Source organism: Crocodylus siamensis, chromosome 1 (genome assembly GCF_052110815.1).
Source record: "Crocodylus siamensis isolate JL-2025a chromosome 1, ASM5211081v1, whole genome shotgun sequence".
Lineage (NCBI taxonomy): Eukaryota > Metazoa > Chordata > Crocodylia > Crocodylidae > Crocodylus > Crocodylus siamensis.
The window spans coordinates 2,954,202-2,981,861 of NC_143395.1; the positions used below are offsets into that span (position 1 = coordinate 2,954,202).

Consider the following 27,660-nt stretch of genomic DNA (forward strand, 5'->3'; position numbering starts at 1 on the left):
AGACAACACTTAGGTGAGGTAAAGAAGTTATCCCCATTTTACAGATGAGGGAAGCAGAGGCACCCAAAAGTTAAAGCAACTTGTCCAATATGGTGCAGCAAGTTAGTAGGAGCGTCAGGAGAAGAGCTGGTGTCCTGATGCAACACCTTGCTTCGACTTTGTTCCCCGAGATCCAGTACAAGGTGACGTATACATTCAGATTGAGGCTGGTAGAAAAGGCTAAGGAGCTGGAAAAAAGAGGGAGTAAAAAGAGCAGCAAGTAACAGAAAGATTAAGACACTGTTAAGTTAAAACAAGGACGTTTTGGCTTCTTCTACCATTGAAGAATGCAAGTTACAACAGACTCCCTTGCAGTCACTCTGCTGATGTGCAAGTTTACTCACTCTTCTCTCATCACCTTTAAATTTGGTCCTGTACGTCGACGATCCTTTTGCTTTCTAAACAAGATGCAAATGAATGCCTAAGCTACTGCTCTCTGCCTTACCATTAATATTTGAGATTGAAAGTAGGTCACACAGTTCATTCCCACATCCAGCGCACAACTGCTCCCTGCAGAGCATCTCAAGCACAGTGCAGCTGGAGAAGCATTTTTAGACACAAGTCTACTTCAGAACCACCCAACCCAACAATCAGGTGTTTTGCTGTCCCAGATTTAAACTCTCCAGTTCCAAAAGGGGTTTTATATAAACAGACTGCGATGCAATGGTCCTCAAAGAACAATTTCAGGCTTGCATCAGTGCTGCAGTAGGACAGGGTGAGACTGGGAAGAGGGAAGAGGTGCTTAATAAAAGTCAAAGAATCTCTCTTTTTTTTTTAAAAAGCTCATTAAGAACCTGAGCCTGGTAAGTGCCGGATCAGGGAAATCAAGGGCCTCAGGATCTCAGGTTAGTTGGCAATTGTTTCATTAGCTGGGGGGACACAGCTGTCACTTTAATGCTCTAACAATGGAATAATAATAAAAAAAAAAAAAAAAATCAAAGCCAAACAAAGCCTGTGCTTGATGTAATGCATAAGAAGGCAGGATTCAATCTTGGCCGCTTTCTCATATTCTTTCTATGTCACTCTGCTGTGTCTTTAAATGCACTGGCATGATTTAGAGACGAACAGTGTGCCCAGTGCTATTTGGCAACCTACACAGGAAATCAGGACGGATCCCCCGAGGCCAGACCCCTGCCCTTGCTAGGACACGTTAGACAACGTCAGTAAAGTCCAATGAATATTGCAGTTGCTTCTGCAGTGGCACGGATCAGTGATGCTCAACTTACGACCATGGGCCAGGTCCACATGGGCCAGGTCCACAGCTGTGTCATCCTGCCCAGAGGGCTTCCCATGGGTTTGGCTATTAAATAGCAAGGGCATGGTGGCAGGATCCCACCGGTGGCAGGATCCCACCTGTGGCAGTGGGGGGAGCAGTGACAGAGTTTGTTGCCATGGCTCTGGGATCTCCGGCAATTAACACTGCCATCATTAACCTGCTGCCATGTTTCTGGACCCATGGGGAGCGCCATGGACCAGATGACACGGCCCTGCATACTGAATTGCACTGGTATGCTGGGTTAGGCCAGCTCACATGGTCACTTTGCAGCCAGATCCAGAGTCTGGGACTGGGTCAGTACACCAGATTGCACCTGCCAACTGACCCCACGTACAGGATCTGGCCTGCCAACCAGTCCCATGCCAGTCATCTGGCCTGCAAGGCTGGGCATTTTGAACACAACTGATGTAGACTGTGACGCACAGCCAAGAGCTAGATTGCCTTGTAAGCCCAATCAGGAGTTAAAAAGAATAGATTGCTGCATCACGGCAAAAGAGAAATACTTCTTCAAGGTATTCACAAAAGTTTAGGGCTGGAAATGCCCTCATGAGATCACTGGGTCCGGTCCCCACTGCTTTGGGCAGGAAAGACTGTTTAATGACTTCTGCTGAGCCTCTCTCCCTAGAATCTGTGCACATCATATTTAGTTTAACAACACATTAAGTCACTGATTCTCAACCAAGTGCTGCAAGAGCCTTCAGTGGGTACTGTGAGGTGCTGTGCAATGTTAGCACTTTTATACATGCAAACACCTACGCACGATTCACAAGATAATCCCAGTGATGTCAAATAGGAACCCAAAATGTCAAAACCTTTCCGACCTTGCGTGGCCTTTCTGAGTTCTTTGCAATGAAAAAATTGCTCTATTATTTTTCTGTAGTCAAGAAAGGAATGAAGGCTAAGAGCTAGTATTTTCTGGAGGGTGCCTCGAGAATCTGAAAAGGTTGAGAATCACTGCACTAAGCAAATGCAAGCCCCCCAGATAGTCAATCCAAAATATAAGTAAGTAGAACTGGTTGAAATTACTCACTTAGAACTTTGGTTACCTACAATGAGATACAGCTTTCTCATCAATGTGGAAACTTCAGTGGGAAATGCCCAATTGTAACAAAATTGGACATGTTTGCATCCAACTCCTCCATACACACAATTTTTAAGCTTTGGTTAAAGAAAACTGAGCTGCATATTGTGAAAATCAGTTTTCAGAAAATGCCAGTGAAAACTTTAATTTCTGTAAAGCTATTTTATGGAAACAAAAAGCATTTTTTAAGCAAGACCATGCACAACATTTGGGTGTGTAAAAGTCTGTACAACTCTTGATGCGTGTGTGTGCATGTGTGTGTGTGTACACACCCCACCAACACAAAACTGCTCATATGCAAAGATTTAGACTGGGATGTCAAACAGCCAATGGTCTAGATCCAGCTGGCACAGCTTCCTGTGGCTCCCAGATTTGTCGTGCCATCACAGACAGCACCCTGGGGGCTAACGTTGTCCCTCTGCTTACCCAAATTTCCAGGGTTTGACTATCATTTGGATTGCAAAGTGGGGCAGGGCAGCGAGTGGCACTGATCTCTGCGTGCTGCCCGTGTCAACACAGTGGCTTTGGCACCTGTGATGAAAAGTCCCACGGTCCAGATCCAGCTCACCATTTCAGCTGAGTATGACACCCCCGATTTAAACTAGGCCAGAAGTTTAGCTATTGCTTGAGGGGTCTTTTTTCATTATTTTGTTTGTTTGTTTGTTTTAACTAGATGATTGTTTTAAGCAAAAAAGAAAGATCTAAAATGTCACTCATCTTGCTGAGTCTTGAAAGAACTAGCCATATTTACTTAATACACGGCTCTACTTGCCCTTCCACTTAAGCTGTCCAGTGCATGGACAAGATCTGCTCATGAATGAAAAACAGGTGGCTCAGACTAAAGCTCAACAAAACTGAGGTGAAAGCACTCTAAATAGCCTTCAGCCCCTTTGCCATCTCCTTTGGTTGGAGGGTCTCACCTTCAGCAGGTCATTTCACTGCAGTTTTAGCACTTCTGGATTTCACCAACATTAAACTCTGATATACCATCTTCCTTCAGCAGTGCTTTTACCACATCCGGTTATATAGGAGACTCCAGACCAGGCTGACGGATAACGACTCAACCTCACTGATACACGCCTTTGTCACTGCTCATCTGGCCTATGGCATAAAACTGTTGCAATACATCTTAGCAATGAAGGCTACTGAAAGCTCATCAATCCTGTTCCCTGCTAAATACACTAACTTCAAAGTTGAGTTCAAGGTCTCAGCCCTCATTTTGGAGATACTTTAACACCCCACGTTTAGGAGATCTAAAAGGGCAATTCAAGTCCCCAACAAGGAGCAGAGTCAACCATTCTGTTCCTCGTGCAGCTGATGAACCAGCAGTAAACTTGTCCACTTCGAGGGTAAAGTGAATCTATGCCAGAGACAAAACTTCCTTGGAGGCCAGTCCCAAACAGTACGTGGAACTCCCTGCACACACCACCTTTCTGCTCCAAAGCAAGGCATGCTCCCATCAGCTTGCTTCAGTTAATGCACAGCACGCCCATATTTTAAAATACCTGCCAAACCAAAAAGCATGCCACAACACACCACTTCCCCCGAGGAGAAAATGAGAGAGCGTGCAAAGTGCATATGACAGATGCACATCATATGAATTAATGCATGGCAAGAAGGTGCTCGGATTTTGCAGTGCTGAGGGCAACCTACAGAGAACAGCAGTCCAACCTAGCCCAGCTCAGAGCCGCTACCAATGCCTCACTCCCTTCCACACACTTCCTCTTCTATCCTAGACTCTTCCGTTTTTTTTTTTACTCTGGCTTTGTTGGGATTAGTCTGTTAATGAATGCCCGCCCAACTTCCTCCCTCACTTTTAAATCCAAACTTACTCCATGAAGTGTTCAACTATGGTGTCCATGTGGCCCTGGATAGAGAGCAGCATACAAGCACCAGGATGACAACAGCAACTGAGACATCTTTGCTCTACACACAGATTACATCAAAATAAAAGTGAGAGAAAAAGCTTATGTATTTTGTAGCAAACCAAGAGAGGTCTTTTATTTCCTGTATTCTTCTTCTAGGTTGCCAAGTTGAGGTACTCAAGGGGCTACCTTTGTGATGCTATAAAAGACAAAGACACATTAACACTGTGAGGTATGGGGTGATATGTACTGAACAGGTACAAGGAGAGAGCAAGGAACCATATCCTCTCCTACACAGAGATCAAACCACTATAGTCATTGTACTTACTGAATGCAAAACCCGTGCCAGTGTACCGTGCAAGGTGCTAAGCACCTCAAAGGCAAGGAGCCGAGTCAAGATGAGGGTGGGACAGCATATTACAGGTGATAAAGATGAGGCCATGAGGTGCACTCCCCAAAACGATGTTGGCTGAGTCAGCCAAAACGTCCCCACAGACCTCTGAGTTACTTCATTGTGAACTACAGCTCAACAGCCCCCATGCATTCCTCCTCCTAAGAAGGAGCATGCAGAGCAATGCGGTCGAGAAGCAGAAACACTGGCTTGGAAGTGGAAAAACTTGTTTTTGTTAATTTAACATACACTTCTGGGGCTGAATAATTTATGTCACCAGAACTTCTGGTTTGCTTAATCCGTCCATACTGGCTGGCAGTTTCATAATTGGTTTGACAAGCCAGATCAAAAAGCCACCCCCAGTGAAAGTTCACATGAAGCAAAATAACCCAAGTAAGTAGGGATGAAACCACTGTGGTATGTGCCCAGTCCTTCCCTCACCTAGCTGAGCTGACTGCAACTGCTGGTTACAACATAGTGCTCTAAAATGTCAGTGTGGCTTCTTGCTCAAAAAACTGGTAACAGAACTGCCTGCCTACCTGCCTCCTCCCTACCCGCAGTAGCACAGTTCCCACAGGCGTCGTAAACCCGCAGGTCACTCCACCCCCTTGCTAAATAGGTGCTTTATTTGGAGGAATAAGCATCTTGAGGCAGGGATTGTCTTTCTGTAGGCTGGGAGCTGGCACTATACCAGGGATTCCTGGAGCCTGGTTCAGAGAGCCACCTAATAAGGGGAGGCGTCATGCTGGCAGCCCCATAACCAGCTGAGCTTTGTGTTCAATGCATGCAATATTGACGGCCACCACTAAAAAGTCCCTTTGTGGGCTGCATGCAAATGCTTTATGGGTCTCAGTTCAGGAACCCCTGTTGTATGCTATGGCCAATGAGAGAAGAATGAGGGCGCTGAGCCCCATCTGCACCCTGGGTGCCAGGGCAGCAAGATGAGAAGGACATGTAGGAGCATGCAGTGCTGGCTGGCTTTCCAAACGGAACCTGCTTTGCTTATACACCCATGACTAAATGGATGACAACAGGCCTGCTTATTTCTTATTGCAGTATTCAATACTGGTTGTGGTTAAAGTTCTCAGTGACTGTTTTCCTCATTTTACTGCCAGCAAAGCAGACCCATTTTCTAAAAATGTAGCCAGCCAAGATGGTTTCAGGACACCTAGTTGGGGTGAAGCAGAAAACAATTTAAAGGTACCCAATATAAACTGAGCATGACTGTAATTCTCCTATGTGATCCAAAACCCCTGTGTGCTGGTTGCAGCTCTTGCAAAGGTTTACAAACCCCTACCAGAAGAGGTCTTCTTTTATCTTCGTTTGCCTAGCTAATTAAACCTTTCCTATTGTGGCTCAATTGTTCCTGTTTAAACTCCACTCCCCCCCTCACCAGCCATCTGGATGAAATTGTTTTACAACTGCAAATTAAATTATGCCTTTTCAAGACCTGCCAATCTTGTGCAAGCTCCTTCAGCTATTTCTTACTCCTTGAAATGTCCCATAGGATAATCAAGGAGTGGAGTGCATGTGGAGTTAGAGCAAGGGAGGGCAAAATACAGCCTGTGGGTCGCAGCCAGCCAGCTGGCCACCACTGGGAGTCTGTGGAGGGATGGCTGCACCCTGTATTGCTCTGCTCTGCCGCAGCTGGGGCTGGGCCATACGGTGCACAGATTCCTCCATCCCCACCCTTGCATCAATCCCCATCCCCAGTACCCCGTTGGCACAGCGGCTGCACAGTCCTGGCACTGTGGGCGCCAGCAGCGGGGCCAACACGGGATGAGGTAGGATGCTGTGGACCAAACAGCCATCCCACCTGCCCACCGCAGTGAGCTGCTGCTGCGGCACTGTTAGGAGGTGAATCCATGCCAGCTGCCAGTGGGGAAGGAGGGCTTGGCTCAGGGCAGCTACCCCTGACTTTTATGGTGTGGCAGCAATGACTCATCATGATGGGTGGCATGGCTTTTCGGCACGCTGCATCATGCCCCATCCCATGCAGGCCCGGCTGCCCGCAGCCATGGTGCCACAATTGCGCAGTGCCAACAACAAGCCAGCCAGGGGATGGAAGAAGTGGGCAAAAAGGATGCAGGGGGCAGAGGAGTCCTGGCCCCGGCTGCAGCACAGTGGAGTAGGATGCAGCCTTCCCTCAGGGTCCCGGCGGCAGCTGGATAGGCTCAATCGCCATCCCACCTTCCCCTGCCCCCAGTAGCTCACCAAAACTCGGTTAGTGCCCCGCCAGCACAAACTGCACACCCCTAAGCTAGAGACTCCCTGGGGTATGAACAGCAGAATCAGGTCTTGTATAGATACAGCCAGATTACTGACATCAAAAAGCACCTTACTCCTTGGGCTTCCCAATGACTTTGCCAGGCCTACTTATGGAGGGCAGTCGTCATTCAGGCAACACACGGGTGTCGGACACGGCCCACTGAACTACCTAAATGTGCTTAAAAGATGAAAACTATTAACCACCCTGACCCCATCCGATACCCTACCAGACTCCTCCACTACAAATGCATGGCAATGATTGACGTCACTAAGGTTGTTTTTACAGAGGGAGACTTTTCACACTTCAGAAAATAGGAAAGCAATAAATGCAACAGAAAGTTATATCTGGGCTTCTCCTCTTAAAAAAAAATTGCCACCTAAAAACCACAATATAAAAAGCAAGAGCAGCAAAAATTTTGCCTCCAAAAACACAGTGTAGCTTTCACACAAAGTGCAGTTAAAAAATGACTAAGTTTTCTTGATATATGAATTTGTGGGCAAACCATTTATCAACGACCTGTTTACCTCTGCAGCAGAGTCCCTCAAGCCGAGAGCCATGTCATTCCCCTTTGACTGATTAATTAGCCAATCAGGGGACATTTTTCACTGTAAGGCATGATGGTTTATTTCAGCTAATGCTTGGTCTCTAACGGCAACGCATTAAAGCCAACTCGGCTCTTTTAGCCTATCGAAGTGACCGAAAGGGAAGGGAAGAAGATAAATCAAAAGAGCTCCCCCCCCAGTTCTGTTTCGGTTCCTAATAAAACCCCCAAGGAATGAACGGCTAGAGGCAGGACTCCTCGCCAATGAAGGGAAAAGGAGAAAAGCACCAGTTCCTCCAGATTGGGACACATCTCGTTCACGCGCTGCTGAGACACGAAGAGCGGTAATTTATCCTTAGCTGATTAACAGGTTACTTACAAAAGAGGCACCAAAACATCGATTTTGGTGATATTTGTAAAAAACATCATGCTCTTCTGTATTAAGAGCACTCCTATGCTACCATGACAGATAAAGGACTATTATCAGTGCTCCTGGAATAACCCCACCTTTTGCAACAACTAATCGAGTAACGTAACGGGCCCCTGTCACTGCATCTCAGCGCCCTGCAGAGCACTTTTGCCCAGCTTTCGAATCAAAACAGTAAGGTCACATACCCTCCTTGCCCTAGTGGAGGTGACTACACAAGATGCAAGGTTGTGGCTTGAACCCTCCATTTGTATTGAGATGCATTTGTGTATACCACTGCCCTCTCCTGGATAGCACCAGAATCGATTAAAAATGGGTAAAAGGCTTTCTATAGGGCTAAAAGCTGCTAAAAGAATCTATTTTTAGAGAAGGGAGCTGTCTCTGATTTTGTTGCAAAATTACCATGGGCCCTGGTGTGTAGCACAGCAACACTCAAAAGTCTGCAGATGTAATATAAGAGAACCAGGGGTGGGAATTTATATTAATGTTATGATTCAAATGACAAAGCTCCCAAAGTCAGTAAGAGCGGTCACTGACTTTAAGGGGAGCGTAATCTGATTCTTTGGCTACTTACACAACATACACGGTCTCAGGTCATATATACATACATACACACACACATATATCTACACACATGCACACACACATATGCTTGTGCGCACACACAAGCTCTAGCAAGCAAGCCATGATGTTTTAAGGAGAAAGAGAACTCCAGGTCTTTGGAAGGGCTCCTAAAAAAAATTCTTTCTTCCAAAATTGGGGCTCATATACAAAGGAACCTCTCAAGGCTTCCAGGCAGGCAGAAAGCACTTGCATTACTTAGCAGACTTCATAGTATGTGATCAAGCATTTTCTTCTCTTCCCACTTCCCAGACCCCTGATTTTTGGAAAGGTGCAAAAAGACAACGCAGCCCTCAAACTGCCAGGAGCAGCCTTCACAAAAAAACTGGAAGTAGCACAAAGATGGCTGTACCATAGTTGCACGGTCACAGGAGATTTTGATCAATGTTTACAACGGAAGGACTTCAGTATTTAAACAGCTGTTCCAACATCCAGCGCTTTGTTACAAGACCATTTCTGCTCATTTACTAGATTTATTTCCTTTACAGGGGGGTCATTGTTCTGAACAACATTTATCCCTCTTGATAACACTTGCACTGAGCACTCTTCAGTCAGCCTTTCACATTTGCTGCTGATATGTACAGGACACACATCGAGCACAGAACAGCAGTCACGACATCCTAAATTTTAATCTCAGCTCTGACAAAATCTCTGTACAGCCTGGGCCAAGTTATAATTTCTAGGTCCAAGGCTGGATGCATAACATCCACACCAAATAAATGCAGCAAGAGGAACTAGTTGCAGTGCATTCGAGCATATGGCCCATGTCTTCTCTTCATACTCCCCCACTAAGCATCTACTATTTCTCACTGTCAGAGGTAGGGTACTGGGTTACACAGACCATTGGCCAGATCCTGCACAGCCCAGTACGTCACTTATGTTCTTATGAGAGACCACCATGGAGGTCTACAGAGGACAGAGATAGGCCATGCCATGGGAGCCACATTTTTTTGAAGTGGTTTAAATAAGCCACATGCTTAAGTGTTAAATACAGTTTTTCCTGCCTTCGCTTATTGAAGGGGCCTGGATTTCCCTCGAGAGATTATTCCATTGACTGCCTGATATCGCCGTTAGGAAGCCTGCTAAAGATCCAGCTTCAGTCTTCCCTTTTCTAAGACTCCAGGGTCTTGCTTTTGATTACCGTGAATACGACGTTCTTCTTCCTTTTTCACCCCTCTACCCAGATATTTATAGACAGCAAGGTCATCTCCCTCCTGCCTCTTTTCCAAGATGAACCTATTCACTCTCTCCTTCTAGGACATGCCCTCTGACCCTGGAGCCATTTTACTAAACTCTGTTTGGACTCTCTCAAGCTTTGTTATGTCCTTTCTGCATCGTGTATCCTAATTCTGACCACCATATGGTAGCTGAACATAGACGGCAGCACTGGAAATTTTGATTTGCTAACTAAACATCCTCTTTGCATACACAGAACTTTAAAAAACATCTAGCAAATGAAAACTCAGTCACCCCTGTGACAGATCCCTTCAAGTCGCGCAGGGGGAAACACCACCAGAGAGGTTGTGATTTGCCTAAGATGTTTGGGACGCCTCACCAAACACATCTCATGTAGGAACACTTTTTCCAGAGAGAGAAACCAGGCCCAGAGGGATGAGAACGGCTTGCTCACGGTCTCACGGCAAGCCCTGGGCAAAGTCAGGTGGAAAACTTTCAGGTCTGTTTTAGCACTAGCTGGTAGCTGCTGGGAAACAGAAGTCAGCTGAGGAAGTGCTGCAAAACGTATTGGAAGACAATTTCTGGAGAAAGCACGAGGGTGGATGGCTGTAATTCTGCGTGACTAACAGGGAGAAGATTGCCCCATACCTAGAAGGATACAGGCTACTTGGATTTAGCTGTTTAAGGGAACTTCAGGCATGACGGCATCCAAGTTTTTTGCAATTCAAGGAAGCGGATTACTAATCGGATAGCCTAAGACATGGAAGTGAGACGAGCTTTAAGCACTCAGTAGTCTTCCCCCCACCCTGCATCAGTAAATGACTTATTACAAGTGTTCCAGCAAATCACAGCTCCCCCCACCCTACCCCGAAGTCAGTCGGTGCCAGAATCATGTTGTTCAGCTCACAAGCTGGGGCTGCCTGTAACTCATTCCCAAATCCTCAGCCTCACTCAGGAGTATTTTCTCCAGTGATAAGGCTTCATCAGGAAACACAGCTGGATGGAGGAAGGAAATTCTGAGAGAAGAAAAAAAAATCGTGGGGGTTCCAGGAAGTTCAACCAGATAGGAACTAATGGAATTTGTTTTTCTGTCTCCCCAACCCCGAGCTCTCCAAAGCAAGCGAGAAAATTGGGGGGGGGGGGAAGAAGCCCGGCAGTCACTGCCCTGCAAAGCAGGTCCCACCATGGGGTCCCTAGAGAGTGTTGTAATTACAATTCAATATTTTCGATCACTCATTGTCTCCCTGAGAAAAACTGCAGACGCTTCCAATTTAGGTGCGCTCCAAAGCCCAGCCATTGTTTTCGCAGGGGTTTTGTGTGTTGTTTTGGTTTTTTTTGTTTTTTTTTTTTAAAGGGAGACATTACAGAGGTCCCTCTGTAGTTTATTTAAAAAAGGCTGTGCTTGGCCACACCATTTATCTTGAAGGAAACAGTTATTAATTTATTTAGTCAAAGGCTTAAAATAATTAAGAAGGGCCCCATCCACGGCTCTCAGTGCCCCAACATTATTAACAATACGATACTGACAATGAAGTCCCAGAAGCATTCAAGTAATCGTTCCAGTAGGATCTTGGCTAGTCAGATCCCTCCTGAATTAGTTCCTTCAGCAGGATCTCGGCTAGCCAGACTCCTGCACCCTTCCAGGGTCATGGGAAGCAAATCCACAGCCCTAAAAGCCTATCAAACCTGACATCTTTTGCAGAAGGTCACAAATTGAAGGCGACTTCAGCCCAAGTTGGGGCTGATCCAGCTTTGAACAGAGGGCTGGACTAAATGTGATCTCCTGAGGTCCCTGCAACCCTGATTTTTATGATTTTATGAAGTTCCAGCAGTCCAAAGCCCTCAGGACAATGGCCTGTCACCACCCCTGGCTTTTAGCACGGGCAACCAGCTCAGGTATTCCTGCTCATTGTAGCATATCACAAGATGTTCCCTTAGGCAAAGCAATCCTAGGCCATGCCAGGTCCCGTGCTAGGGACTCGGATTAACCTTCAAGATGAGCTGGTCTGGATTTTAAAATCGGCCCATTATCCACCCCAAACTAATCTGCTATTCGAGACTTTGTTGGTCATGAATCCAAACAGGAAAATGCTTACTGACAACCATGAGGAGGGAGGAAGACAATGCCTGTTGACAAAGGAATGGTGCATCCGCTGTGTCCAGAACACCAGGGTTACCACTGCGTTACGGAAGGAACGGCTATAGGAGAGATGGCCATTTAATGGAAATGAAGATTATTTTCCTGGCTCAAAATTATGACTGTTACCCAACTCCGTGGCCTTCCATGGGCTCCCCTTTCATCCCAACCACAGATACAAGCTTCTTTACCTTTAAGGACCTGCATGATTTAGCCCCACCCTACTCATCAGATGAATCATTTCATCGCAATGCTGATTATCTCCTTCGTTGCACCATTGCTGGCATGTCTCACCAGTTAATCCGTTTGTCTCACCAATATATTTGCGTTCTCTCATGAGAATGAGATCCCTTATTCGTAAGACAAACTCCACCCCTGGCCCCCACAGAAAAACTAAATAAATCCAAAGACCAGATCCCATGTCCCTCAACCTCTCATCAATGTTCACCCCTGCCATGACTCCTATACAGTGATGGCAACTGCCAACAGCCTGCAAGAAAACCTATTTACTGTACAAAAATTGACCCATTTTACTATTCCTTTCCGCCCCACTCCCCTGTTGCATCCACCCACTAATCTGTTTAGTGTGCTATATCATAAGCCCAAACCGGGGAAGGCATGGTCTTCTTTTCCCACATTAAACCCAGCGGAGTCCTAATCCTTGACTGGAACCTCTAGGCACTCCTGTGAAACAAATAGGAATTGTAATAAAAACACCTCACTTCAAAAAGATCAACAGTGATGCTATAACTAAGTCTTTCCTGCTGAGAACTCATTTAGTCCAAGTCAAACTTCCATCAGACACTTCCCCGGATGTTATGGGGTTTTTTTTTCTTTTAAATTTAAAAGGAATTTAATATTTTGGAAAACTGCCACCTGAAGAACCCAGGAAACTGAAGTACTATCTACAGCAGGGCTGTCCAACTTGTCAGTGGCTTTGTTCCAGCTTGTCTGGTACAGGGATAACAGCATTCAATTATGGCTGTCAATAGCTGAAGCAACTATAATCACAAGGCTGGGGACAGTGAACTGCTACAGTGTGAACGGGGAACGAGGACTCTTCCTATGATATCTCTGAACAGGAACAGATATGAGCAACTACTTTCCAGGAGAATTACAGCTCTTTCCTGCATTGGCAGTGGTCTCTTTTGGCCACATCAGTGAAATGCCCAGTGTCCAGAGGTTTCAAAATGGAGCATACATAAACCTGAAAAATATCATTTAAAACTGATATTTCATGTAGTGCCACTGGCAGCACTAGACAATATCACTACTCTACGGCAAGCAATGCATGCCCTTTAGCTGGAGGGGCTATGTGATACAGTTTTGACGTGGCTCCTCTCTAAAGTTCACTGATCTCTGTGGTCCACAAGGAAGGGAGAGCTACTGGTTTGCAACTAGGAAGGCAGAAGAAGGAACTGCATCGCTACTAGCTGGGTCTACTCCTGGTTGCAAAAGGGACCCAAAGGGAGACAACACGTCTCCAAGTCACCTTAGCTCCTGTGTCTGTATTGCCATGTAGAAATCTGGGCACAAAGAGGGAATTATACCATGGAGAACGTGCTGATTCTACAATCCCAAACCCTCAAGTTGTTCAGCAGGGGAAAGGCATCGAGATGTAAATCACAAGCTACTACCTTTATACATGGAAGTCTGCATAGTTTATATAGATTTACACATAGAAATAATTGGTAATGTTGTAGTGATGCTGCAGTATTATGTGAGACGTGATGAAGAATGCCTTGCATTTGAAACTTTATTTAATTTCATCCCAATCATGCAGTTGGTCCACTAAAAGTTATCACCCCTCAAAAATCCTTGCCTCATGCAAATATTCTGAATTTCTACAGTGCCTTCCATCAGAAGATTTCAATGTGCTCTGCATGAAAATGTGGAAGAACAACCATCATAGGTCAAAACATCTACTGAATGGATAGCTATCTTCAATAACAAAAGGCAATGAACTAAGATCAGGTAACTGAAAACTGCAGTCAGACAGCAAGTCCCCACAGGTTCTGCTTCATCTTGATGCAACAAAAGGGACTATCCTTAGCAGAAGAGCTGAAAAGTATGTCTATAGCCCTGTACTGGATGGATTCTTCAAGGGATCTCTCCTACTAAACACTTATGGTCCCTTTGGCCAGTAGTAACTACTGTGGGCTCAAAGACCAAAAGTCTATCCCAGGTCTGAGTAAATGAAGACCAACTACAATGCAGCTCATGGAGCGTTCCCAAACTATGTAGCCCAAAAGACATGGCTTATAAAACAATAGGCTTATTATTATAGTTGATGACAAGACACTTACTTGTCAGTTGGTTAAATTTAAGTCTTCTCTAAGCTCAATTATTTTAATTAATTATAGTTTTGGAATTGCACTGTTGTACCCATAAAGCTTAGATCTGATACCCCCTAGCTCAGGGGTGGGCAAAATGCGGCCCACAGGCGAGATGTGGCCTGCCAGGCCATCCTTTCTAGCCCACAGGGCCCCTAAAAAATTTAGAAAATTAATATACATCTGCCCCTGGCTGCCTGTCATGCGGCCCTCGATAGCTTGCTGAAATTCAGTAAGCGGCCTTCCACCTAAAATAACTGCCCACCCCTGCCCTAGCTACTCCCAGTCAAGGTCGCTCTTTTTCAAAGTATTAGATACACTGGAAAACAGCAACACAAAATACCTCCACGGGACACGACCCAGAAGTTTTGTCCTGTCATTAACAGAGGTTTTTAAACCACGTACTGTCATTTGGGGTTTTTTTTTAAAGGTTTCCCTCATTTCTTCGAGTCAGGATTTGAACATCCTACACCAGCAGTTCCCGATGTGACAGATCGTGCACCACCAATTTAAAGCGATACAACCTTAAAAAGATACGATCAGCAAATTTTTTATTTCAACCATAAGTACCACCAGTAAATTTTGGTCATATAAAGTAATTATAATAAATCTGTTAACACATACTACTGACAGGTTGTCTGCATACCACTGGTGGTACCCATACCACAGACTGGGAACCACTGGTCTACACATATTTGCTACTAACAGAATTGTCAGAGTAAAAATATTGCAACACATCCCAGCCCCCAGTTCAATGTTTTTGGCTTCTGGTAAAGATTTAGAACAGCTTCAGGATTCATCTAAATGCAGGCTGTGTGAGGCTCTGCACAGTCTTGCTCTAATATAGTGAAGGCCAACCTTTTGGCAGGTGTGCCACAAACTAAGCCTTCCTTAAGTGCCACCTCTAGTCCCCTTTGCTTTCAATGTTCTGCTTTCTGCCCCATCTGTTTTTCTGCTTTCTGCCTTATCTGCTGCTGTGCCACCTGCCACACACCGGGTGTGCCAAGGCCACTTGTAGCTTGCATGCCCCAGGTTGGCCACCCCTACTCTAGCACATGTAGTTTTGTGTAGTAACATGGCAAACACTTCCTTGATCCACAAGGCACTACCTCTGTACAGTGGAAGTTCACTCCTACAAGACAAGGTGGGTCTATCAACATTAACTTGGACTTCATGTTCTACCTCCCTTGAGGTAAGCAAAGCCCAAGGAAGTATCTAATAGCAGAACTGGTCGTTATGTACAGGGCCATAAAAGTCACTCCAAGTCACCATATCCACTGCAACATTAAATAGCCCCTTGTGTTAAATATATGTAAATGATCACCCCCCGTAGTAAAAATAGGAAGCAGTCTGCTGAAACAGGCTGCTGTTTTCTGACTACTGTATGTTATATTTACAACAGCGGTATAACCTTCAAATTAAATTAAATGCATTTGATTCCCTGAGTGCTGTATACTGCGTGTAAAGTAGAAAACATTAACAATACATCCTTCTAGAGGTTTGGTATTGGCTTGTTTTAGAGAAGTTATGTCTACTGTAGATCCTGAAAACACCACTAAACTCACACTGTAACCAAGAGTTAGTTGAAAGCTTGCTCATCTACCATCAGCTTCAATGTGGAAGACATGGTCACTGTACATACAAAAGACCCAGTGCTCCTTGAAAAGCATGTGAAAGTCATGTGCAGCAATGCACTTGGAGATGTTGAGTGGTTTCTTTAGAAAGCAAAATGTTCAGGAAACAGAGAGAAGTCGCTAACCCTACTGATTTACCCGAGTCTTCGAACTCTTCTGTCGTTTCCCAAAAATACAGGACAGGTCCTCTTCGCTGCGGGAAGAGAGATCCTTGCCTGAGAAAAAGCAAAAGAATACAAACATTACTCTTAAGGATCATAAAACCTCGCAGGACAACATAAAAGCCAAACTACTGGATCAGAGAACCTGTTTCTGGGGAGATGGAGGATGTTATACCTTCATGTGCAGAGGAATGGGTGGGGGAACAGATGGTGAGAAGACAACTACTCACTGGTGGGAAGGGGCTATGCTAAGGTGAACACAGACACTTGCATCTGTGCTCCCTTGGGTTTGAAAGTAATTTCAAAGGAGGCAAGGAAAAGACAGGCATAGCCAATTACCAGGATGCAGAGGGGAAGCAGGCTGTCCCATTTCAGAGGGGAGAAAGGTCGGTGTCCCTCTGCACACGGGGTTAGACCAGGGAGAAGCTGTGTCTTCAAGTTCTCACAGGCCCTTGATGGGTCTCGCATCCTGTCTCACACACTGTGGATGTGAAAAAGTCATCACTGCTCAGGAGGGTCTTTACCTGGAAGCTGCTTCTGAGGAGCACAACTTCTACCTTTGAGCATACCACGTGGCTCTAACATAACAGGTCTCTAAAATATTTTCAAGGACTCCATCTGATCACTAGAGTGGTTGAATACTGTTGGAGTGGAGAAAGTGCAGAAGGAGAAGAAAGAAGGAGCAACATGACATCCTGAGATACTACCAGAACTTAGCTGCAGCCTGTGATGAGGCCAGCTGTACAGAGGTCTTCTCCAACTTGTTGAAGAAAACTGGTATAAAAAAACCAGTTAAAGATAGAAGAAACAACACACTAGGTCAAACGAGCAGAAATGTTGATATAACCTGATGGCTATGTGGGGGATCAAGTCTGGTCAACCAGGAGAGAGACCCAAAGTCCACAAACCAAAGCTGCTGTGCCATCAGCAGGCTTAACTTGCAGATAAAATAATGAAAGGACAGGCTATTCCAACAACCAAGCCTTTATAGGGTCCTTGCTTTGCTGCTGACGTCAAGAGAATGTGTAAATGAGCTTTACCATCCTGGCTGCTATCCCCATCATCTCCCAGGACCCCATGATCCATAACATCAGCAGGCCTACACTGCCCTTGTCCTATGAGACACCCAGTCTACAGTGAGCCAAATCACTTTGCTGGCTTCAGCTAAATCATGGCCACCGCCAGGAAAGGGAGATCATGTTCCTGTTGTTACTTCCTTCTTCCCTACCTCAGGTCTTCTTTTCTAGGTTCCTCTCTTTGTTTTTGTTTAATAATCTGGCTTAGCCAACCAAGACCATATTTGTAAAACCACTGCGAGCCTTGACCAGAGAAGCAGCAATGGCTCGCCTGATGCTGGTACAAACAGGTGTGACTGTCAAAACCCATAAGCTGGACTTGGCATCCCCTCACAGTCAAGTCACAAGTCAGAATCAGCAACAGAAACAGAAGCTACATCTTCCATCTCTGCCATTCTTTCTTTTTCCTCTGGTGATGTATCACAGCATCAGAGAACAGCAGAGCTGGAAAGGACCTCCAGAGATCATCTAGCCCAGTCGTTCTGAACCTTTTTTGTACCGGGACCCTTTGCAAACATCAATGGCCAGTCTCAACCCATTGTCCTTCACTCCTGACTTTGCTGCCCCCTACCCCAGGCCCCAGCCCTGCAGTGTGTGGGGCAGGGGGTGGTTTGTGGGGCATGGACAGTCCTAAGCAGCCCCTCGCAGGCTGGAGCTCTGTCAGCCTGCAAGGGAAAAGCCACTGTTTCTCACATTTTTCCCTTTAAAGGAGAGTCCATTTTTTAACTTTGTTGATTCATTTTTAAAGTTTGTTTCCAACCCTTTCATATACTCTTGAGACCCACTTTTGGGTCACGACCCATGGGCTGAGAAACGCTGATCTAGTCCAACCTCTTGCCTGTAGTTTTGCTTTGTTTTCAAGCAAGTACAGCTGGATTTTAACATATTCAATCCATCTCATTTTTACCTCTTTCCCCTGAAAATAAGAATTGCTGTCTTTCATAGTATTGTAAGGTTATTAAGGGAGGAACCTTATAAAAATTCTTTAGAGCTGAAGGGAATCTGAACACTGTTAACAAAGAAGCCTTAATACTTTATATATACTAAACCCCTGGAAAAATCATGGAGCAGGTCCTCAAAGAATCCATTTCTACGCTCTTGGAGGAGAAGGTGATTAGGAACAGTCAGCATGGACTCACCAAAGGCAAGTCATGCTGCCTGACCAACCTGATTGCCTTCTATAATGAGATAACTGGCTCTGTGGATGTGGGAAAAGCAGCGGACGTAATATACCTTGACTTTAGCAAGACTTTTGATACCATCTCCCACAGCATTCTTGCAAGCAAGCTGAGGAAGTATGGGCTGGATGAATGGACTGTAAAGTGAACAGAAAGCTGGTTGGATCATCAGACTCAAAAGGTAGTAATCAATGGCTCAATGTCTAGTTGGCAGCTGGTATCAAGTGGAATGCCCAAGGGGTCAGTCCTGGGGCCAGTTTTGTTCCAGATCTTCATTAACAATCTGGAAGAGGGGTTTGACTGCACCCTCAGCAAGTTTGCAGATGACGCCACGCTGGGGGAACAGTAGATATGCTGCAGGGTAGGATTAGGATTCAGATTGCCTTAGACAAATTGGAGGATTGGGCCTAAATAATCTCATGAGGTTCAACAAGGACAAGTGCAAAGTCCTGCATTTAGGATAGAACAATCCAACGTGCTGGTACAGCCTGGGAGCTGACTGGCTGGGCAGCAGCTCTGCAGAAAAGGACATGGGGGTGACAGTGGACAACAAGATGAATATGTGCCAGGAGTGTGTCCTTGTTGCCAGGAAGGCTAACGGCATCCTGGGCTGCATTGGTAGAAGCATTGCCAGTAGGTCCAGGGAAGCGATTATTCCCCTCTATTCAGCACTGGGGAGGCCACTTCTGCAGTCCAGGTTTGGTCTCCCTCACTACAAAAAGGATGTGGACAAATTGGAGAAAGTCCAGAAGAGGGCAATGAAAATGACTGGGGGGCTGGGGCACACGGCTTGTGAGGAGAGGCTGAGGGAACTGGGGCCATTTAGTCTGGAGAAGAGAAGACTCAGGGGGGATTTTAATAGCAGCCTTCAACTACCTGAAGAGGGGTTCGAAAGAGGATGGAGCTAGATTGTTCTCAGTGGGGGCAGATGACAGAACAAGGAGCAATGGGCTCAAGTTGCAGCAAGGGAAGCTGAGGTTGGATATTAGGAAAAACTGTCTCACTAGAAGGGTGGTGAAGCACTGGAAAGGGTAGAGAGGTTGTGAAATCTCCATCCTTGGAGATTAAGGTCCAACTCGACAGAGCCCTACCTGGGATTATCTAGTTGAGGCTGGTCCTATTTGAGCAGGGGGTTGGATTACATGACCTCCGGAGGTCCCCTCCAACCCTAATAGTCTATGATTCTATGTTTAAATGATTTTCCTTTCTTTCTCTGTCTTTGGTAGAAGGTTAAATGACCAGTACAATTTTTTTTTAGTTGCCACAGAACTAAGCATCTACTCCAGATCCCAACCCATTTTATATTGTGCAGTGACAAGGGTCATGTTAACGCCTCTGACTTTGAGCCCATTTGTTCCATCAGAATTAACACTGGAATATGTCCCCCATTCAGAAGTCAACTGCCACTGTTTTACGTGATGCATCTATTATCAGGAAAACAACATTACTCAGAGCTTTCTGTCTTAACAATGCAGCTGTTAGTGGAAAATATTATGAAACTGATTCTGCCCCCTCCCCAGTCCCCCCAGTTTTTGCCGATATACAGGAAAACAGAATTGATGGTGGAACAGGACTGCTGCTAGAGAAAGAGCCAAAAGGAGGAGGCATCAGGATGATTGAAAGATGCAGCTTTCACTCTGCAAAAAGCGAGAAAGTTCAGGAGCTGAAATTTAATTATTTGGGTGAATGAGGACATCAGCTCCCAGAGGAAAGAATAGCTGATCAACGTAACAGGGCTTTCCTCTTACTGCTTAATCATATCAATGATCTTATCCTCGTGATCTCTTCAGAGGTCACTGGAGATTGCAGAGTATATAACAGTACAGACGCCTAAGCAGCAGCTTTTAATTATCACTGCATTCCTTTTTAGTATCATTCAGCATATTTACCCTCCTTCAGTAAATAGCAGCTTCCCATAGCCAGGGACTACATAATTCAACAACTGCATAATGCCATCAAAAAAGTGAAGTCTGTATTACAGCTTAAAGCAGGTGGTCCCAGGGATACTCTTCCCTTCCTGTTCAGTTGCCATATGTTAAGTCTCTGAGGGTAATCTGTCATCCTAGCACATACATTTTACAACCCTGGCTGTGGTTCACAAAAGAACAGCTAACTTCCTCTTACCTTTTGCAAATTTCATATAATGAACACGTTTCCTGGAGGATTTACTTTTCTCCTCAAGACTGAATGTTTTCTTTGGTTTGTTGGCTGAAGACTCTAGAAGACAAAGGTTACATTTGTGTTAGAGGACAGCTCACCACTGAACCCCATCCCTGGATGTCATTTCCCAAGTCGAGCCCAAGTCATCCTACATTGCTGAAATATAGGACTAATGTGTGAAGCACAGTACGGCCCAATCTTATTACCAATAAAGACCTTCCTTCCCCACTTTCCATCTATTACTGATTACACTCAATTACTGTGTCTTTTTCAAGTAACACTGGTCACTTCTCTCTGGCAGGAACAGGGTCTTATTAAATATTTGCATTCTGACAGTTCCTACAGGCTAATCAGGTTGAGGGGACATTGCAATCGGTGCTGCACACAGCACTTACACAACAATTTGCAGAACAAGGCGAAACCCCGATTTGTCACATGTTTCCATAACACACAGTTACTGCAATAAACAACAGTGGTGACACGATCATCGTGGAAAACAGTCAATAGACAAGCTCGCTTTGCAACCATGATGTGCATTGCTGCCTGATACCTACAGGGTAGTTAGCAGCAGCAATCAACAGACATGGGTTACTACTGCTTGGGCCCACAGGAAAAAGGAGCCAAGAAGGGATTTTTAAAACTAGACCTTCTGATGTACAGGAACTGTTGTCAGAAACAGTGGTGCCCTGAAGAGCGAGTGGAAATGGCATCGGGGGATTGTGCTTATTATCTTGAATCCAAGTCAAACTTGTCCAGTTCTAACTTTCCTTTCCCTCCTTCACTGCCACCCCTTGCAAACTCAGCCTGGGCATCGTACCATCTCATCCACCCTGCCATACAATCAAGGCGCTGCAAACCAAAGTTATAGCCTCATGGGAACTGTTACCCTTCACCGGCTCAGAGAACCAGCAAGTTAGAAAGATCTGAGCTGGAGCTGAGCCTGCAACCTACAGAGAAAGGGCTGAGAACCCATTATCAATCTCTGACCCACTCAGTCCTTGGATTTAAGCTTTACATTTGTAACTAGTGAAGGTCCAGTACTTCAGGGTAGCAAATCCAGTTTTAGAGAAAAACGTACAGTTAAACTGAATGCCTGCAAAGGCAGGTTTTGGGTAGAAAGTGGGAATCACAATAAAGACACGATCACCAAGGACCTACCACTTTTGATTCTACGGCAGTCAAAACCATTCATATACAATACTGAAGGGAACACAGGAGGAATTGTCACGCAGGGCTTCAAACCCAGCTTCAAAAACTTTCAGCAAGTGACACAAGTACCCTCTTGTGGCTTTACGGTGGAACTTCAGTATCCAGCACAACTATAAAAAGATATCAGATTGACCCAAAGATCCTTGTCTGCCTAGTATCCGACACAAGGAATTCTGCAGATGGAGCTTTCAATGTCACCTACTCCAAGGCTTGTTAACTCCCAATACTAGAGTTAGGCAAATCCTGCAGGAATATTCACTTAAAAGTTGTAATGATCCTTAGATGGCGACTCCTTTTATAAAGTGCTTTGGGATGCGCTTTAAAAGTGCTGTGGAAAAGCTGTCTCCCCATTTTATACAACCAAATTCCCAGCTGCTCAGAAACTGTGAGGATGAGCAGGTGAAACTATTTAGGGTTTTCAAAACTTAGGATCATAGCTTAATACTGTCTCACTTACCAGCTCTGGTAATTCCAAGGGGTATTCTGTGTGTCTTTCAATGCAATTCAGCAGCTGAAGAACCAGCATGCTGTAAGCACTTAGGCCCCTGGCAGACATGCAAGTAAGTGTGTGATGGAATCTGATGCATGATCCCCACAAGCGCACTTCTCATTATACCACGTGTGCATGGCAAGAGGCCCGATTGTGGGATCAAACATCAGACCCCATTATGCCTTATTGCTGGTGCAGAGGGAGCCCGCCATCATGATCCCGGGCTCCCCCTGCACCAGCAAGCAGCAAGTTTCCACAACTAACAGGGCTCCTGGGGAGCACGCCCTGTGGCTAGGACCCCCAACCTGACCCCATGTTAAATTACATTTTTTTTGTGTAATAACTTTGCGGCTTATTTATTCCTTGTTTTATCACATGTGGCAGGGTAACAAATTAAGACACGATTTACTGGTTAATCACATCTTAAGTGTAACATCTGCCCAGGGCCTCAGTTGCCCAAAAAGCAGTTTCAGAGGTGCTGCTCTGGAGTTTTACTGGCCTGAATGTCTGCAGGATAAAAGATATCAAAATCTCGCTGACAGTTTCATAGGTTTCATAGACATTGGGGCTGGAAGGGACCTCACAACTTCATCGAGTCCAGCCCGCCCCGCCATAGGCAGGAAGTCTGCTGGGGTTGACCTCCTTGCCAGATTCAGCTCTTATTGCAGCATCTGACTTTATGACCAGCTTATCTTTGAAGCTGCTCCCAGCCATTGGGAGAGACAAAAAGCAAAGCTGTCCCTTTCACCATCACAGTCAGAGCAATGCAGCTTTGATCAGAAGATGGTTCCTGTGGCCACTTTGCAGAGGTCATTGTGATCCAAGGGGATACATATAGCACTGAACTCGGAGAGCTCTGTTCAGAAATCCCACCTCTGCCCTGACTCACCGCATCTCTGGAAAGCCATTTCTCCTTGCTGCTTTTCCAGTCCCACACCAGTAAAACCAGAAATAGCAATAAGGGCACACCTCTGAAACACTTAGCAGAGGACTTCTTCTTGGACAGATCACAAACATCTTCTCACATGTTACAACTAACACATCTTCCTGTACCTCAGATAAGATAGGGGGGCAAGATTCTTAAGGTTATTTAGGTGACTGTGACCTTTGAAATCCCTACTAGCTTTCACTAATGTCATCAGGCACCTCCCTACTGCCCCCAGCCCAATAGTGTCCTGGTTCCTGGTTCTTGTCTACAGCTCCTAGGCACTGCAATAATACAGATCTTGAAAAGAGCCAGTTCTTTAGCTTCAGGAGCAGCTCTGCAGGTTTGCGGCTAATTAAAAGAGCAGCTGTAGCTTCTCTATTGACTCATTTTGATCTTTCTTTTAACTCCCTGCCAAATCCTTCTGCTGTCATATGCTTACAATTAGCCCTTATTATGCTGAACAAAAGTTGCTAACCACACTATGGTTTCCATTCTCCACCTAGCAGCACATGGACAAACTGTGGTACTAGGCAGAACCTCACGGACTTCATGATGCTCTACCTGGGCCATATAAATTGCAAGATTAAAACCTAAGAGCATGCCTATAGAAAAAAACAGCATCCATCCAGCTACCAATGTGGCAGATAGGGCAGGAAGCAGAAAGCAGAGAGGTAAGGAGCACAGGACAAGGAACAGAAAGCACAGCAGCAGAAGAGGAAGGGGAAGAGGATCAGTGCGGCACTCAGAGAGGGTGCGAGGCACATTCATGGCACAGCTGCCTAAAATGTTGTTCCCCCACTGGTTAACACCTGCTTACATGTTTAGTGCCACTCTATTGAAACTGGTCCAAAATCACACATAAACCAAGATAAAAACTTGGTTAAAAGACTTTAAAAGTAGCTGCTTTTGGAAGCGTTTGCCACATTTCCTGCTCCCATGTGTGTGTCAGCCCCCTAGCTGAATTGCATCCACAACATTTGAAACACAGGTAGATTTTGACTCTAGCTCACTCAAGCAACAGCTGCTCAGGTGTGGGAAAAGTGAAAGCTGAAAGGAACTGCCATCGTTTAAAAGCCAGACGTGATTCTTCACGAGCAAGCAAAGAAGACAGACAGAGATAAAAACATGGCAATGGAGAATGTTTCTGCTGTGAGCCTCTGAACTGGCTCAGGCTTTTCAAGTAGACCAGTAGTTCTCAACCTTTTCTGTACCAGGACCCCATTTGTAAACACTGACAGCCAGTCTTGACTCAGTAAATATTTAAGTAGAAAACAGCCCCCTGGCCCTACCGGTGCCCCTCACTCCAAAACCCACAGCCTCCCACCCCACCAGCCCTGCTGGTGCCCCTCACTCACTGCCCCCAGGGGGTCGGTGGGTGAGGCATGGGGGGCACGTGCCCCTCCCCCCGATTTGTGCACTCACAGCACGCCTGGGGCTGCAGCCTGGCTGGACCAGCACAGGCAGAAGCCACCTCTGCAGGGACCCAGCACAGGAGGGCAGAATGGGGCAGCGAGACTCATTGCTGTCATCACTGCTGGGACCCCTGTGCCAACTGAGTCACCGGCAGCGAGTAACTGTGTGTGTGGGTGTGTTCGGGTGTGTGTGGGGTCGGGGGGGTGTTGCACTGCCCTCACCTCCCACTGCCGGCTGCTTGTGCGCTGGACTGTGGCTCTACTCTGCTGCCATGGCCCAGGCTGTTGGTCTCCTTAGGCTGCCCACCACCACACATCCCCTCTGGAGTAGAGCTACAGCAGAGGCTGGGACATGGCAGTGGGGTATAGGGTGAACAACTGGCAGTGGGAGAAAGTAAGGGCAGTGCGCCGCCTCCCCCCCGCAGTCCATTACTTCGCGTGTTGCTGGTGGTGTAGCAGTGGCAGCAGGGTCCTACCTACTGGGCTGCAGAAGCAGCTCCTGCACATGCTAATCTGGTCAGACTGCAGCCTACTGCCCGCTGTGGGTGCACAAATCTGTTGCGGGGGGGGAGGGGGCATGTGTCCCCCCTTGCCTCCTTGATGCATTGCCCATGCCCCCCTTGCTCCCTCACACATTGCCTATGCCCCCTTGCCCCCTCAGTGCATCACCTATACCCCCCCACCCTACAGACTTACCTGTGGGGAGCTGCAGGAGCTGCTTTCCACACTGCCTGGCTGCCATGCGCACGTGTATGCGTGCATATGTACATGGAAGCCCCTGCCTGATCACCCTCCTCCTGCTCCCCCCAGGCCCAAGCAGCCCCTTGCAGGCAGGAACTCTGCCAGCCTGCAAAGAGAAGCCGACAGTTCCCTTCGTTTTCCGCCTTTAAAGGAGCATCCATTTTTAAAGTTTGGCCATGACTCTTTCATATATTTTAGCAACCCACTTTTGGGTCACAACCCATGGGCTGAGAAATACTGAAGTAGATGACTGCTGCTCCTGACATCCCAGAAGAACAATTCCAGGCTCCCAGGTCTAGTGAAGAACCATTCTTTGCTAGAAGGGCCCAATCCAAAATGCACCAAAGTCTATAGCAACAGGTATCATTCTCCACAGCCACATGAAAAGTAAGCTAAAGCTTGGCCCTATGACATAATGCCCCTCTACTACCATTAATCTTAATAAGCATGAAGAGGCATCAGTATCATGAAAGAAGAGATGATCAGCCAGCCAGACTGGGCCCCAAGTTGCTTTTTAAGGCACAGAAAGAATGGCAAGTCTCAGAACAGCAAAGTATTAACGTACCTGTTTCACCTTGTCCATGGCAACTATTCAGTTCAGCCAGAAGCTGGTTGAAGTCATCCTGATGAGCAATCCAGTTGTCCTGTAAACAGAACCCAAGTGAATGCAAAGCAAGAGCTTTTATCCTACCAAAAACTACAGCAAAGTCTGGCTGCGCTCCTTGAGACTCCATACAACCAGAGTTAACTATAGTGAAGGAGTTCCAGATACAGAACCATTTATCAAGGGGAACCCCAGAGAATTCCCTGGGTGGACAGCCTGATGGCAGCTGGCTAAGTTCAATCCAAAGTGCCTGACTGATAAGAATGGTGTTTGAACGTCTTCAAACAATACTCAGCTTTTATTGACTCTGCGTGCACTAGTTTGGGCAAGCTGCTCTCAGCTGCAGGCAGGAAATGCTAACATGACTTTCCTGCAGCCTGAAAGATGAGAAGGTATGAGCTCATTTAAGATGTTGACTCAGAGAGAGCATCTTTGGAGCCCAATCCTGCAGGGTCCTTAAAACCCCCAAAAACCAATGGGAAATGAAGACTGTTTCAGGAACAGGGGCAGGAAGCACAAGGACGGGGGACAAAGGGATAGCAACCAGGCAGAAAAATATTTCAGGTCTGTGTTGGAAGGGACCACATTGAGTAACCTAGGCTCTATAACTCATTGTACCTCCCTTAACTCATGCCCACCCCAGGAAAGCCCATCAGAAAACATCTGGTCTGAGCCTGAATTTATGCAATGTATGCCTTCTGCATCAAGACAGTAATGAGAATGATTACAAATTCCACTAACTTCATGCTACCTACAGGGTCTCTCAAACATCTCTTAGGGGAGACACCTGCTTAGAATCATAGAAAATGAGGGTTGACAGGACCTCAGGAGGTCACATCTAGTGTAACCCCCTGCTCAAAGCTAGATCATCCCAGCCAAGGCTTTGTCCACCCAGGCCTTAAAAACCTCCATGGATGGAGACTCCACCACCTCTCTAGGTAATCTGTTCCAGTGCTTCACCACTCTCCTAGCGAGAAAGTTTTTCTTAAAATCCAACCTAAACTTCCCTTGCTGCAGCTAGAGCCCACTGCTCCTTGTTCTGTCATCTGTCGCCACTGAGAACAGTCCAGTGCCATTCTCTCTGGAATCACCCTTCAGAGAGCTGAAGGCTGCTATCAAATCCTGCCTCAGCCTTCTCTTCTCCACACTAAATAAGCCCAGTTCCCTCAGCCTCTCCTCACAAATCATGTCCCCCAGCCCCTGAACCATTTTTGCTGCCCTCCACTGGACTCTTTCCCACTTGTCCACATCCTTTCTGTAGTGGGGGTCCCAAAACTGGACACAGGACTCCAGATGTGGCCTCACCAGTGCAGAAGAGGGGGAAAATTACTTCCTTCGATCTGCCTGCACCACCGCTATCAATGCAGCCCAGTATGCTGTTAGTCTTCTTGGCAACAAGGGCACACTGTTGGTTCATATTTATCTTACTGTCCACTGTCACCCCCAGGTCCTTTTCTGCAGAGCTGTTGCTTAGTCAGTTGGTCCCAAGCCTGTAGCGGTACATGGGATTGTTCCATCTTAAGTGCAGGACTTTCTTGCTTACCTGGACCAACAATGATGTTAACTTCTGCTTACCTCATAACTGATGGCAGCTCCCAACCCAAGTGTGTTGTTTTTCACTTGAACCTTGATATGTTCTGTGCTTCCTTGTTCCTGAGCCCCAAGACCCTAATAAGAATTTAAAGCAACCTGTAAGCAGTTTTCAAATGTAGAATTAACACTGTAGATCGGTGCCATGTGGAGCAAAAAAAATGTTTAGTAATATAGCTGGAAACACCACTTAATTGCTAGTGTTTGCTTTGCTACAATTTAACGCGCAGGCTTTAGTACACTGTCAAAATATTGTGTATTTTTCATTTATGGTTTAAGCTTCCAAAAAAATACATGCAACAGCAAAACAGCATCATTATT

At 46.0% G+C, this 27,660-nt stretch overlaps 1 protein-coding gene across 2 annotated transcripts in view; it reads right to left on the minus strand.

The window, feature by feature from the left end:
- PINX1 (PIN2 (TERF1) interacting telomerase inhibitor 1) overlaps positions 1 to 27,660 on the minus strand; it is an 88,260-nt gene that overhangs the window by 40,872 nt on the left and 19,728 nt on the right. For both annotated transcript variants that reach the window (XM_090027412.1, XM_090027495.1), the window contains 4 exons: positions 27,325 to 27,417; positions 25,711 to 25,789; positions 20,330 to 20,422; positions 15,929 to 16,005 (listed from right to left, as the gene is read on the minus strand). In XM_090027412.1, the coding sequence (XP_089883538.1) occupies positions 15,929 to 16,005; positions 20,330 to 20,422; positions 25,711 to 25,789; positions 27,325 to 27,417 (342 nt within the window). The remainder of the gene's footprint in view (positions 1 to 15,928; positions 16,006 to 20,329; positions 20,423 to 25,710; positions 25,790 to 27,324; positions 27,418 to 27,660) is intronic.